Consider the following 13824-nt stretch of genomic DNA (forward strand, 5'->3'; position numbering starts at 1 on the left):
GGATTGCAAGAGGAAGGGGTTTGGGACTGAAATAGGAATGGGTTTGGCATTGCACCAGGAATGGGGCTGGGATTGCAATAGGAATGGGTTTGGGATTGCAATAGGAATGGGGCTGGGATTGCAAGAGGAATGGGTTTGGGATTGCAATGGGAATGGTGCTGGGATTGCAATACTAATGGGGCTGAGATTGCAAGAGGAATGGGTTTGCGACTGAGATAAGAGTGGGCCTTGGATTGCAATAGGAATGGGTTTGGGATTGCAACAGGAATGGGTTTGGGATTGCAACAGGAATGGGTTTGGGATTGCAGCCCAAATCCATTGGGAATTGCAACCCAATTGAGCCCAGAATTGCAAAACAAGTGGGTCTGGTATTGCAATCCAGATAGATTGGGGATTGCAATGGGGACGGACACGGGGTTGCAGCCCTGGTGGGTTTGGGATTGAAACAGAGATGGGTTTGGGATTGCAACAGGAATGGGTTTGGGATTGCAACATGGATGGATCAGGGATGGCAAGCCAAATGAGCCTGGGACTACAACTCAGATGGACCCAGGATTGCAAACCAGCTGAGACTGGGATTGCAATCCAGATTACTCTGGGATTACAGCCTGAATGTGTCCAGAATTGCAACCTGGGTGGGTCCAGGATTGCAAACAGATGGGTTTGGGATTGCAATGCAGATGGATCAGGGATTGTAACCCAGATGGACTCAGTATTGCAAAGCAAGGGGGCCTGGGACTGCAACCCGGATGGATCAGGGCTTGCAACAGGAATGGGTCTGGGATTGCAACAAGAATGGGTTTGGGATTGCAACAAGAATGGGTTTGGAATTGCAAGGCAGACAGATCGGGGATTGCAGCCCAAATGAGCCCAGGACTGTAACACAGATGGACCCAGGACTGCAAACCAAGTGGGTCTGGGATTGCAACCCAGATGGCTCTGGGGTTGCAATCCAAATGGGTCCAGAATCGCAACCCAGGTCCAGCATTGCAACCAGATGGGTTTGGGATTGCAATGCAGACAGACACGGGGTTGCAGCTGTGATGCATTTGGGATTGCAATAGGAATTGTACTGGGAGCACAACTCAGATGGATCCAGGTTTGCAAACCAAGTGGGTCTGGGATTGCAGGTCAGATGGCTCTGGGGTTACAGCCCAAATGGCTCCAGAACTGCAACCCAGGTGAGTCCAGGGTTGCAACCAGGTGGGTTTGAGATTGCAACCCAGACGGTTTTGGGATTGCAATGCAGATAGACACGGGGTTGCAGCCCTGATGGGTTTGGGATTGCAATAGGAATGGGTTTGGGATTGCAACCCACATGGATCGGGGATTGCAACCCAAATGAGCCCAAGACTGCAACCCAGATGGACCCAGGATTGCAAACCAAGTGGATCTGGGATTGCAAAAGAAATGGGTCTGGGATTGCAACCCAGATGGGTCCAGGATTGGAATCCAAATGGACCCATGTTTGCAACGCAGTTGGCTCTGGGATTGCAATGCAGATGGGCCCAGGACTGCAACCCTGCTGGGCCAGAGATCGACACCCAAGGTTGCAGCACATGTAGGTCTGGGATTACAACAGAAATGGGTCTGGAATTGGATCCTGGAAGAGCTCAGGATTGCAACCCAAATGGAACCAGGACTGCAACCCAAACAGATCTGGGGTTGCAACACAGATGGGTCTGGGATTGCAACAGAAGCGGGTCTGGGATGACCATGGTGCTGCAGAACGAGTCACAGGAGCTGCTAATTGCAAACATCCTCATTACCCCTAATGCAATTAGCTGTACCGGGTGCAGCGCAGGCACTCATCATGCCCATCCCGGGTGCTGCAGAGTCCATCCTCCCTCACCCCAATGAGGGGTGTATTTAAGGCTGCTGCACCTCCCCTCTCATTATATGCACCGAGTTGACTGTTCTCTGCCATACACCTCAGGGAGGGTGCTGTGGGGAGGGCAGGATGGGTGCTATGAACCCCCCCTGGCACCCTCCCTGGGGTGAGATGCTCATTATCCTCCTTACCAAGAGGAAATAACACTGGCTGCAACAGGAGGACGCAGCCCTGCTGCACGCCGTTACTGTGGAAACGGGGTGAGCGGCTAATTAGATTTAATTAACGAAGCAGGAGGGGAGCGTTCCAAACAGATCCAGGCAGTGTGCATCACCTGGCAAGTAGGGATGTAGGTGACGATGTGGAGCTGGGGGGGGAGCAGGTTCGCTCCGTGCCTCAGCTTCCCCGTCTGTAACATCAAGCAGGGGGCCATGGTACCTGGAAACTGCCCCCCCGCATTGATGGGGGTCATACAATTATAGAATATTTTGGGTTGGAAGACACTTTCAAAGCTCATCTAATCCAACCCCCCTGCCATGAGCAGGGATAGACACCCCAAGGATGCTGAGCATCCCAACCCAGCATCATCTATACAGCTCTCCCCCCCCCAAAAAAAAAACAAATAAGCCATCCGCACCCCACCATACAGCGGCTCCACCAGCATCTCCCCCCCGGCAGGATCCGGCCCTGCCTGCATCTGCGCGCGTCTGTGCGTGTGGGCACGGCTCTGCCTCCAGCGCCGCGCGCTCTCGCCTGCCCGTGCCTGGGTAGCACCCGGGGCCGGGGGGGGACCCGCGTGCCGCCACGGACGCAGCAACACGCATCCTGCAGCCGCTCTCTGGGAGGCCTTCTTTATATTTAAAAACAACAACAAAATTATACATATATATATATATATATACATACCCAGAACCCCATCGCTATAAATAGCTCCTCCTTGCTGCATCCTGGCGTTCCAGCTATTCTAACAGGGGGAACCTGGGGGTATATATATATATATATATATACATATATATAAATATATATATATAAAAATTTGGATTCCTTGGGCCGTGTGGGACGGACCGACCCCCCGGGACCCGCATGCTGCAGATGGTGAGGACTCTGGCGCAGTTCACCATCGCGCTGGAGGAGATGCGAGACATCGGGGACGGCATCGACGCGGCCTTCGCCGCCTCCGGGCTCGGCGGGGCAGCCGAGGAGCTGCCGGAGAAGGGTCGCGGTGGGACCGAGGTGATGAGAAAAGGGATTGGGGGGGGTGTGGAGGGGGTGTCTGGTGGGATTTGGGGGGGATGTGTTGGGGGGGTGAGTGGGTGCGTCATGTTTGGACACGTGCGCGGGCAGTGGGACCCGGCACTTGCGGGGTCTGGACCGCGATTGCCGTGGTAACGGCGGCGCCATCCTCATCCTCAACCCGACGCCCCCCTGGGGGTTCTCTGGATTGCAGGGAGGTGGGGGGGGGATGCTCCTACCCTGGTGCGGGGGCTGGAGCCATCGCTGCCACCACCCCCGGTGCTGATTTAAACCATTGCTAGGGGGGAAATGCCCCAGTTCCCATTGTGGAAGGGGTTGATCCCAAGGGTGCTGAGCATCCTGGGGGGGGCAGGATGAGGCTGGGGGGCGGTGGGGGGGTCGCCAGGCAGAGCAGATGGAGACTGAAGCACCATTGGCCCCACAGCGGGGGGGCTATGGGATTGTTGGGGTACAGGATGCAAGGGGCATAAGGGATGCAGGAGGTGTAAGGGATGCCGTTGGGCGCATCCTGGGTACCGCTTCCCCCTGCCAGGGTGGGGTGTTACCCCCAATCTCCTGCTCATTCCAGTGGGAATTTCCCTCCCCCTCAGTGGGAAAAAATCCCCTTCCCCATGTCTGGGCCTCATCCTGCATCTCCCCCCCGCCCCTGCAAATCATACGGCGTGCGGTACTGAGCCTGTTCAGCTCATGGATCTGACCCTTGGCTTCAGTCCTGAGCGGGGATGGCTCCCGAAAAAGCTGGCAGCATCATATTGAGGTAGAAAACAGCGGGTTGTGTGAGGGTTGGGGAAACTGAGGCAGGGTGGTAGGTGCCTTTCAGCTCATAATTACAACAAATTAATCCACCAGTGAGAATTTTAATGAACTTCAGGCTGTGATGAAGTAGGGAGGTCTCAGCTGGCATCCCTGATGGCATCGCTGTGTTTGGTTGGGGGCAGATCTCCTGGGGTGGCTTTGACCCATCACCATAATATTTGGTTCTGGACAAGTAGTTTCCTCCTTGCTTGACTGAAAAGACCAATATGAGCTTGGTGGGTGAGTGGGGAAACTGAGGCATGGCTCTGGTCTCAAGCACCGAGCAGGATCTGGCTCCCTGGGGACCTTTGGGGAGATGGTGGCCTCCACCCATGGTGAGAATGGTCCTTCTGAGGTTGAAGAGCAGCTTCATGGCCCCTGTGTCCCTGCTGGGAGCACTGGGGGACACACAGCCCTGCATGGCCAGGGGGACGTGGGCTCATTCCATGAGGAGATGGGGGACATTGGTGGCTCTGTCAGCAGCAGGTTAGAGAAACGTGGTCCCTACATGCTATGGTGGCCCCGTGGGACATCCCTGCATCCAGGGCTGCTGGGGTGTCCGAGCACCCAGGACCTTTAGAAGGTCCTTGTCCACAGGGGCTTTGGGGCATTTCTGCACCCTCAGGTTTTGGGGTGTCCCTGCACCCATGGACTTTGGGTTGTCTTCATTAATGGGACACTTTGAGTGGCTCTGTGCTCGGGTCCATCAAGCATCTCCACACTTGAGACCCTTGGGGCATCTCTGCACTCATGGCCTTGGGGATTTCCAAGCCCATGTTGGCCTTTGGGGTGTCCAAGCACCCATGGTCTTCGGGGTGTCTCTGCACAAAGGGCCTTCAGATGGTCTCCATGACCAGGACCATTGTGGTATCTCCATACCCAGCTCCTTAGAGCATTTCCTTTCCCAGGACCTTTGGAGCATCTCTGCACCCCAAACTTGTGGGGTGTCTCTGGAGCACTTCCATACACAAAATTTTTGGGGTGTCTCTGAATTAAGGGCTTTTGGAGCATTTCTACACCCAAAACTTTGGGGATATCTCATACCCAGGGTCTCTGGAGCATCTCTGTACCTCAAATTTTTAGGGTGTCTCACACACAGAGTCTCTGGACTGTATCCACACACAAAACTTTTGGCGTGTCTCTGCCCTTGGAGCATCTCACACCCAAAGCTTTTGGGGTCTCCACATCCCACACCCAAAATCTCCGAGCCCCACAACCAAGAAGACCCTGACCCATCTCCTCCCCAAGGCTGGTGGACCATCCCATGCCACCATCTCCCCGTGTGCCCCACCACCCCAAAAACTCATTTTTGCTTTTCTTTCCACCCGGGCAGGACATGAGGAAACACGTCATCATGACGCTGCTGGACACGGAACAGTCCTACGTGGAGTCCTTGCGTACCTTGATGCAGGTAATGCGACATGGCTGGGGTTGTGACACCCCAAAACATGTCATGGTGTGACCATCCCTTGCTTGTCACCATCCCCAGGACCCCAGGCTGGACCCCCAGTTGTGGGTGCGCTGTCAGCACAGGGATGGATTTGGGATGGGTGGAAGTGGAAATGTTGGGAACAGCGAGACTTGTGGTGGGAACAGCATGTCAAGAGTGTCAAGAACAGGGTTTCAGGGTCACCTCTGTCCCCTATATCAAGCCTATAATGTTCCTGGTGGTTTGTCACCTGGGGACATCATGTTCCCCAGCCTTTTCCCATGCTTATCCCTCAAAGCTCTTCCTCATGTTGGACCCCATCTCCTGGGCTATTGCTGATGGCCATCGCACCATGAGGGACCCTTGTCACCCCTCTTCCCACATCTCCCCATTTTCTGCTCAGTGTCATCACCTGCAGCCATGGGCCAAGGGCTTTTCTAGGTCCCTTTTGTTTGTACTGAGCTGGTTCCAACCCCTCTGGAGCATCTTGACCAGAAGGTCCACCCCACGTTTCAGATGTTAATGAAGGTGTTTCAGAAGGTTGATGGTGGTCAGCATGGGGACAGGTTGGTGTACATGTTGGCGTACATGTTGGTTGTCCAACCACATTGCTGTAGGTGGAAACACCAAAAAACCAGAGCTCTGCTGAGCTAGATATGAAGTGGTGCCTGTAGACATCTCCTGGACATGTCCATGTCATGGTTGGACTCAATGATCTTAAGAGTCTCTTCCAACCAAAATGATTCTATGAGGGCATGGAACACCCACCATCCCAACACCTACTTTTCCCAATAAATCCCTGTGAGGATGTCCCCATGGTGGACCCAGATGTGCATTGCCAGATGTTGCTGCAGGAGGGAATGACCTTTCAAGGCTGTTCCTACTGCAGATATTGGCTTGGAGGGGTGAGAAGACCCTGGTTCTGGGGCTTCTTTTGGGGTCAGGTGGTGTCCCTGCTGGTCTTGGTAGGTCTGTCTGATCCTCTGAGGTGACACACAAGGCTGGTTAGAGAGGACGAGTGTGCTGAGACTCACCAGTTCGCAACTGGCGGGACTGGTTTGACACGGGTGGGAGCCACGGGGTGTTGACACCTGAGCTCTTGCCCACGGGACACATCCTGTCACGGTGCAACCAGGGGTCGCTGGCTTTCTGTGGGGGAGTCACAAAGCTCCAGATGCCCCCAGCCCCCATCTCAGCTGGGACAAGGTGCTTGGATCCATGTGATGGTCTGGTGACACGTACCATGGTGGCTACCAAGGACAGGCACCACCTTGGAGCATCGTCTTCCAGCCAAGCCAGATGGTGCATGGGCACCGTGTGCCGGGGTGGGGGCTGTCTCTGTCCTCCTCTCTCCCGTCTGGTCTCCTGTTCCTCAGTTTCATAGAGGGTGGGATGGATGGCACAGCCCAGCCCCACTCCTGCTGGATGTGGTGGCCACAGTAGAGCAGGTGAAGCAGATGAGGAGCCTCAGGAAGGATTTGACCCTTCTAATTTGGGTCTGCACGAGATACTTACCATCAACCTGAGGAACCTCATCCTTGGGGGGTGATTCCTCCTTTACCAGCTTGGATGGAGATATCTGAAGCTGCTTGAGGTGGGTCCTGTCCTCACCACTCAGCCCTGTGGTCCTGCTAACATCTTGAAGGACACCAACACCCTGTACTGGTTGGGCTGAGGAGAAGACAAGGCCTGAGAAGACCTTCCTCACCCTCCATCCCCCTTGTTCCTGGGGGTGCTGCTCTGCCCCATGGCAGGAGGAAAGGGGTTTTGTAGCAGAGCCACCCACCCAGCCTTGCAGAAGACCTGCTCTTGTCCTACTTTTCCTGCTGACCTTGAGCATTACTTGTTGACCATTGCCCACAAGAGGTTGCTGGACGAGGTGGTCCAGAGCTTGACCTGGGTGCATCCACCCCACTGGCTCCAGCCCTTCCTGGTCCAAACACCCTAAATCCCACTGGAAACCCACTGGCTTCTGGAACTCAAGGCCATGCTGCAACAATTCACCAGCTGGGTCAAGTTCTGGAGCAGATGAAGGTGACCAAGGCTCAGGACAGCAAAGTTTTGCAGCCTCTCAAGGCCATGGCTGGGCAACAGAAGACACCATGCTTTGGGGGTTCCTCATGGAGGCCTGTCCCACTACCCACTTGGGGATGCACTGGGTGGGATGGAATGGGATGGGGAGAGGCTGAGGTGCAAAACCCGCTGAGACCAAGTGCTGTCTGGTCCTTCTGATGAGTCACTGTCCCTGGAGGTGCTTAAAAGATGTGTAGATGAGGTTCTCAGGGACATGGTTTAGTGTCAGTGTTGGGTTAATGGTCGGACTTGCTGTTCTCGGGGGCTTCTTCCAACCAAAATGATTTACAATGAGTCCCACAGCCCTGCATTCACTGGGAGAACCCACTCCTGCAGGATTCCACCGATTCCTGTATTTACAGGGGTTGAAAAACTCATATTGAAGAGATGGGAGAAGAAATCTTTGGGGACCTCAATGCCTCGGTGTCCTTGCAGGGTTACATGAAGCCACTGAAGCAGCCGGAGAACTCGCTGCTGTGTGACCCATCGCTGGTGGATGAGATCTTTGACCAGATCCCTGAGCTGCTGGAGCACCACGAGCAGTTCCTGGAGCAGATCCATGACTGCGTGCAGAACTGGCACGAGAAGCAGAAAGTGGGCGATCTCCTTGTGCAGTCGGTATGTCCCTCACAGGGTGGGTTTCCTACCCAGGGAACCCAGACATTCCAGCTCTTGGCCATGGCCTCACCAGGAGAAGTTTTGAAGCAGGAGACGGGAGTGATTAAATGATGGGCCAAACATGTCTGAGTTGGAGAACAAGAAATGATCTCCAGGCCTGATTTAGTGTAACCCAGAGTCAGGATTAACCCTTGTGGCAACATCTCCCAGGAGGTCCATGCTGGACCTATTCCCTCTTTTTTCCCCCCCTTTTCACCCAGTTTTCCAAGGATGTGTTGGTGAACATCTACTCCGCCTACATCGATAACTTCCTCAACGCCAAGGATGCTGTCAGGATCGCCAAGGAAGCCCGGCCGGCCTTCATGAAGTTCCTGGAGGTGGGTCCTGGTTCATAGATGGTTCCGTAGGTGTCGGCCAGGGTTCAGACCCACCTGCAAGGCTGCTGGTGGGGCCGTATGGAGGTTAATAGGAGCAAAATATGGTTAAACTGGGATTTTTCCTCCCACCTTCTTCTTGTTTTTATTGTGAAGAGGTCAGGTTGAGATGAACCAGAGTCACTCCAGATAGTGTAAAAAAGAGTTGTCCCAAACTCAAATGAGTGTTGCTTCAGGTCCTGGGCTGGTGGGACGTTGGATCCTTGATGTGTCCCACCTCACGGTCCCATCTTTGTCCCCCACTGGTGTTTTGCAGCAAAGCATGCGGGAGAACAAGGAGAAGCAGGCGCTGTCCGACCTGATGATCAAACCGGTGCAGAGGATCCCACGTTACGAGCTGCTGGTGAAGGTGGGTGCCAGCTGGTGGGGACACGCTTTCATGGAATCATAGGATGGTTTGGATTGGAAGGGACCTTCAAAGCTCATCTAGCCCAACCCCCTGCCGTGAGCAGGGACATCTTCCACTAGATCAGGTTGCTCAAAGTCCCATCCAACCTCACCTTGAACACTTCCAAAGATGGATTTTGGGTGTCTGTGCAAGGTGTTGACGTGCTCTCAGAAGCTGGTGGCCTCTTTGAAGGTGGCGAAGACCAATCTGGTGGTGGTCAAAGCTCAAGGCTTCGTTTCTTTGCAGCCAGTGGGGGGGTTAACCTGGGAGTGTGGTGGCATCACTGGTGACATCCTGGTTGTGTCCCAATGGTAGGACCTCTTGAAGCACACACCAGAGGACCACCCCGACCACCCCTTTCTCATCGATGCCCAACGCAACATCAAGCAAGTGGCCGAGAGGATCAACAAGGGCATGAAGAGTGCGGAGGAGGTGGAGAGGAACGCCCGGATCGTACAGGAGATCGAGTCCCACATTGAAGGGATGGAGGACGTATGTATGGGGCTCTTACCTGGGATTGGTCTTCTCCTCAAAATGCAACTATTTCTTCTCTTTCTGGGTCATAACGGGCTGGTCCACTTGTTTTCTCCTCCAGATCCTGCTTTCCCCATCATGACTTGGCCTTGGTGGGCTCCTGAGGGTTTGGGAAGGTGCCAGGGTGCCAGATCTGAGTCGGTGGGGTGTGGGGACTGCAGGGACAAAGCCTGTGAGGGTTCCTCCCAGAGCAACCTGCTCATGAGCCTCCTTGTCCCAACAGCTCCAGGCCCCGCTCCGCAAGTTCCTGCGTCAGGAGATGGTGGTGGAAGTGGTAAGAGGGGGATGGTCCCTTGTCTTGTGTCCCCTGAAGGGCCATGGCACCGTGCACTGGACAGGGCAGTGGGAGGCTGTGATGGCGCGTTGTGGGGGGGCTTTGTGCCCAGGGGAGGCCATGGGTGGGTGGAGGAACAGGTGGATGGATGGACATATAAAAATATGAATGGAAGATGGATGGATGGAAGATGGATGGAAAGATGGATGGATGAGTGGATGGATGGATGGATGGATGGATGGATGGAAAGATGGATGGGTGGATGGATGAGTGGATGGATGCATGGATGGACATATGGAAAGATGGGTGGATTCATGGATGACTGGATGGAAGGATGGACAGACAGATGGAAGATGAATGGATGGATGGCTAGACAGATGGATGGTTGACACACGGATGGAGACAATATAAAGTTCCCAAGTTCCTGCGAACAGATCAGATGGGTATGGGAGCAGGCAGGAGGCCAAGAGAGCCCAGAGCAGCCCCAGGCCAGGTGTGGACAGGGAGGCTGGAAGTGAGGACTGCAGGTGTCCTGGTGACCCTGTGCTTAGCATTGCCATGGCCCTGGGGCTTCCCTGCAAGTGGGACCCTGTGGCTTTGGTGGCATGGCTGTTGCACCCGTGTCCCCTTTTATCCCTGAGAAGACACGGCCAGTCCCTATGCAGATGTTGGCCTGGGACCTGTTCCTCCCTGTGCAAAGGCAATGCATGGGGGAAACTGAGGCAGGGAGCACTTGCAGCACCAGCGGCATGAGGACATTAACCCCTTGGTGTCTCCCATGGCTCTGCAGAAGGCGGTGGGTGGCAAGAAGGACCGCTCCTTCTTCCTCTTCACGGACCTGCTGGTGTGCACCACTTTGAAGCGCAAGTCGGGTTCCCTCCGCCGCAGCTCCATGAGCCTGTGAGTACCGCCATGCTTGGGAACAACCACCCTTTGGGTTGTCCTTGCCACCTGACCTGGCTTGAGGGTGCTGGGGACATGTGCAGCTCAACCATCCCCCTCTCCAACCTCGCAGGTACACGGCGGCCAGCGTGATCGACACGGCCAGCAAGTACAAACTGCTCTGGAAGCTGCCGTTGGAGGATGTGGACATCGTCAAAGGTCTGTCACTGCCTGCTGGAGTGTCCCACCCCACCCCAAAAGCCATCGTTCACCCCCCAGGTGACCAGGAGAAGGTTCCTCTGCATCACACCAGGAAAGAAGGGGTTAATGCCACGTGGGTGTCCCCACACAGGTGCCTCACAAGCCACCAACCGGGAGAGCATCCAGAAAAGCATCTGCCGCCTGGATGAAGACCTCAACACTTTGGGGCAAGTCAGCAAGTTGGCGGAGACCCTCAGCTTCCCCCACCAGGTATGGGGATGATGGCCCTAGTGCTGTCCCGTGGCTGGACACATTCCCCATGGGACCACTTGGGTTGTCCTCAGCTAGAGAGAGAACCTGTGGAAGGGCTGGTGGCCATGAGTGCCCTCAAAGTGCCCAGATATGAACAATCCCAAAACCACAATAGGGTTGGGGTGGCCTCCAAAGGATGCACAGGAATGGATGGGGCAGCATGATATGGTGTCCCTGGTGCTGTCCCCTGGCTGGACACAATCCCCATAGGACCAACCAGGATGTCTTCAGCAAGAGGGAGAATCTGTGGAAGGGCTGGTGGCCATGAGTGTCCTCAAAGAGCCCAGATGCCTCCAGCCCCAAAACCACAATGGGGTTGGGGCAGCCTCTGAAGGATGCTTGGGGACAGAGAAGGTCAGCATCACATGGTGGCCCTGGTGGACACCTTCCTTGTGGGACCAACTGGGATGACCTCAGTGGGACAGAGAACCTATGGAAGGTCTGGTTACCATGAGTGTCCTCTAAAGCCCCAGATGCTACCAGCCCCAAAGCTACAATGGGGTTGGGGGCTGAAGAATGCTTGGGGATGGATGGGGGTATCATCACGTGGTGACTCTGGTGCTATCCCCTGGCTGGACATCTTTCCTCTGGGACCAACTAGGATGTCCTCAGTGGGAGGGAGAACCTGTGGAAGGGCTCGTGGCCATGAGTGTCCTCAAAGGGCCCAGATGCCACCAGCCCCAAAGCCACCACGAGGCTGGGGCAGCCTCTGAAGGGTGCTCAGGGATGGATGGGACATCGTCAAACACATGGCTCGTGGTGGTCTGTCGCTGAGCGCTGAAGCCTTGTCCCTGTCCCCAGAGCCTGGATGATGTGATCAAGGACCTGATGGCTGCCATCCACCGGGAACTAGCGGAGAAGCAATCCCTGTCCTTCAGCATGGCCTTCCCCCCCAACAAGGTGGAGCTCAGCACCACCAAAGCCGATGGCACCGAGTCCTTCATCTTTGAGTTCCCCAACCCCGACGCCAGGCTCAGCTTTGAGCAAGCCTTCGAGGACGCCAAAAAGAAGCTGGGTAACAACAGGGACCAAGGAGGTGGACATGGTGCTGGGCTCAGCATCATAACCCAAACTTTAGTAGACCCCTTTCCTCCATTTCTTCATCCTCCAATTTAATTTTTCCAGCTTCCAGCAAAAACTGCCTGGACCCGGAGTTCCTCAAGGCCATCCCCATCATGAAGACGCGGAGTGGGATGCAGGTATGGAATCATGTAATCATAGAATCGTTTGGGTTGGAAAGGACCTTCCAGGCTCATCCAGTCCAACCTCTGCCATGAGCAGGGGCATCTTCACCCAGATCAGGTTGCTCAGAACCCCGTCCAACCTGAGAGGTCTTCAGGGATGGGGCATCCACCACCTCTCTGGGCAACCAGGGTGAGGGTCTCATTGGATTCAAGCATCCCACGGGAACTGTAGAATTCACAGAATCATTTTGGTTGGAAAATCCCCTTAAGACCATCGAGTCCAACTGTTCCCCCAGCCCTAACACTGCGCCGTGTCCCTGAGAACCTCATCTTCATCTGCCCAACCCTCCAGGGATGGTGACTCCAGCACTGCCCTGGGCAGCCTGTTCCAATGCCCCACAGCCCTTTGGGGAAGAAATTGCTCCCAAGATCCAAACTCAGCCTCCCCTGGCGCAACTTGAGGCCATTTCCTCTCATCCTGTCACTTGTTACTTGGGAGCTGAGGTCCTCTCCATCCCAGTGACCTTGCCGCCAGATACTCAGAGCTCTTGTATCATTCCCAAATGACCCAACTCATCCCATCTTTTTGCTCTTTTGCAGTTTTCCTGCGCTTCTCCCAGCCACGGCAGCCCGGAAAGCTCTCACGAAGTTTGGGTTTGCAACAGCGACGGTTACGTGGGGCAGGTTTGTTTGCTCAGCATCCGGAAGGAACCCACGGTGGAGGCGTGCATCGCTGTCTGCTCCGCCAGGATCCTCTGCATCGCCTCCGTGCCCGGCCTCAAGCGGACCTATAGGTAGGACATTCCCAGCAGTGTGGCAGAGCTGGTGGGTACGGGGACAATGCCGGAGCTGGTTCTTTCTCCTCGTGGTGGCAGGGACCGTGGCGAGGCGGTGGGCAGCCCCTCTTCAGAGGCAATGCCGGCGCAGGTGGAGGACACGGCGCCGCAGCCATGTTTGCACATCTCCATCTCGGGTTCATCGCTGGAGCTTTCGGAGCCTGTTGATGGTGGCAACAGGGAGTTGGTGCCATTTGATAGCGATGACACGGATGACGAGTCCTCGCCCAGTCCCTCGGGGACGCTGCAGAGCCAAGCCAGCCACTCCACCATCTCCTCCAGCTTCGGCAGTGAGTCCCTGCATAGCAAAAAACCCCACTTCTTTGCCCCAAAATCATAGAAACATAGAGTAGTTGGCATTGGAAGGGACCTTCCCAGCTCCCCCAGGGCCACCCCTGCCATGAGCAGGGACATCTTCACCAGCTCAGGTTGCTCAGAGCCCTGTCCAGCCTGGCCTGGGATGTCTCCAGGGATGGTTCATCCACCACCTCTCTGGCCAACCTGGGCCAGGCTCTCACCACCCTCAGGGCCAACAATGTCTTCCTCATGTCCGGCCTGAATCTCCCTCCTTTGGTTTAAAACCACCACCCTTTGTCCTATAGCAACAGGCCCTGCTAAAATAATGGGCACCTCCGTCATTTTGTCCATTACTCTGTGTGTTACTCAAGGGATTTGGCTTCTGAGCCAAAAAGTATCCCATGAAAAGAGATGCTGGGGGGCATCAGCCCAGCCCCTGTGGTGCTTTGGGTAAAAATTGGTGGGTTTTGGGGCTCAACATC

General features: G+C 55.2%; 1 protein-coding gene across 2 annotated transcripts in view; it reads left to right on the top strand.

The window, feature by feature from the left end:
- Positions 1-13824, top strand: part of ARHGEF17 (Rho guanine nucleotide exchange factor 17) — a gene marked incomplete at its 5' end in the record, with an annotated part of 43945 nt that overhangs the window by 23330 nt on the left and 6791 nt on the right. Inside the window, 13 exons of one of the 2 annotated variants that reach the window (XM_082064894.1) lie at positions 5214-5291; positions 7818-8000; positions 8261-8377; positions 8691-8783; positions 9138-9314; positions 9580-9630; positions 10421-10530; positions 10646-10731; positions 10865-10983; positions 11827-12040; positions 12151-12224; positions 12810-13003; positions 13085-13335. In XM_082064894.1, coding sequence (XP_081921020.1) covers positions 5214-5291; positions 7818-8000; positions 8261-8377; positions 8691-8783; positions 9138-9314; positions 9580-9630; positions 10421-10530; positions 10646-10731; positions 10865-10983; positions 11827-12040; positions 12151-12224; positions 12810-13003; positions 13085-13335 — 1747 coding nt within the window. The remainder of the gene's footprint in view (positions 1-5213; positions 5292-7817; positions 8001-8260; positions 8378-8690; positions 8784-9137; positions 9315-9579; positions 9631-10420; positions 10531-10645; positions 10732-10864; positions 10984-11826; positions 12041-12150; positions 12225-12809; positions 13004-13084; positions 13336-13824) is intronic. The other variant, XM_082064895.1, reaches the window with a different exon arrangement.

This window comes from Streptopelia decaocto, assembly GCF_964273445.1.
Source record: "Streptopelia decaocto genome assembly, chromosome: 1".
Taxonomy (NCBI): Eukaryota; Metazoa; Chordata; class Aves; order Columbiformes; family Columbidae; genus Streptopelia; species Streptopelia decaocto.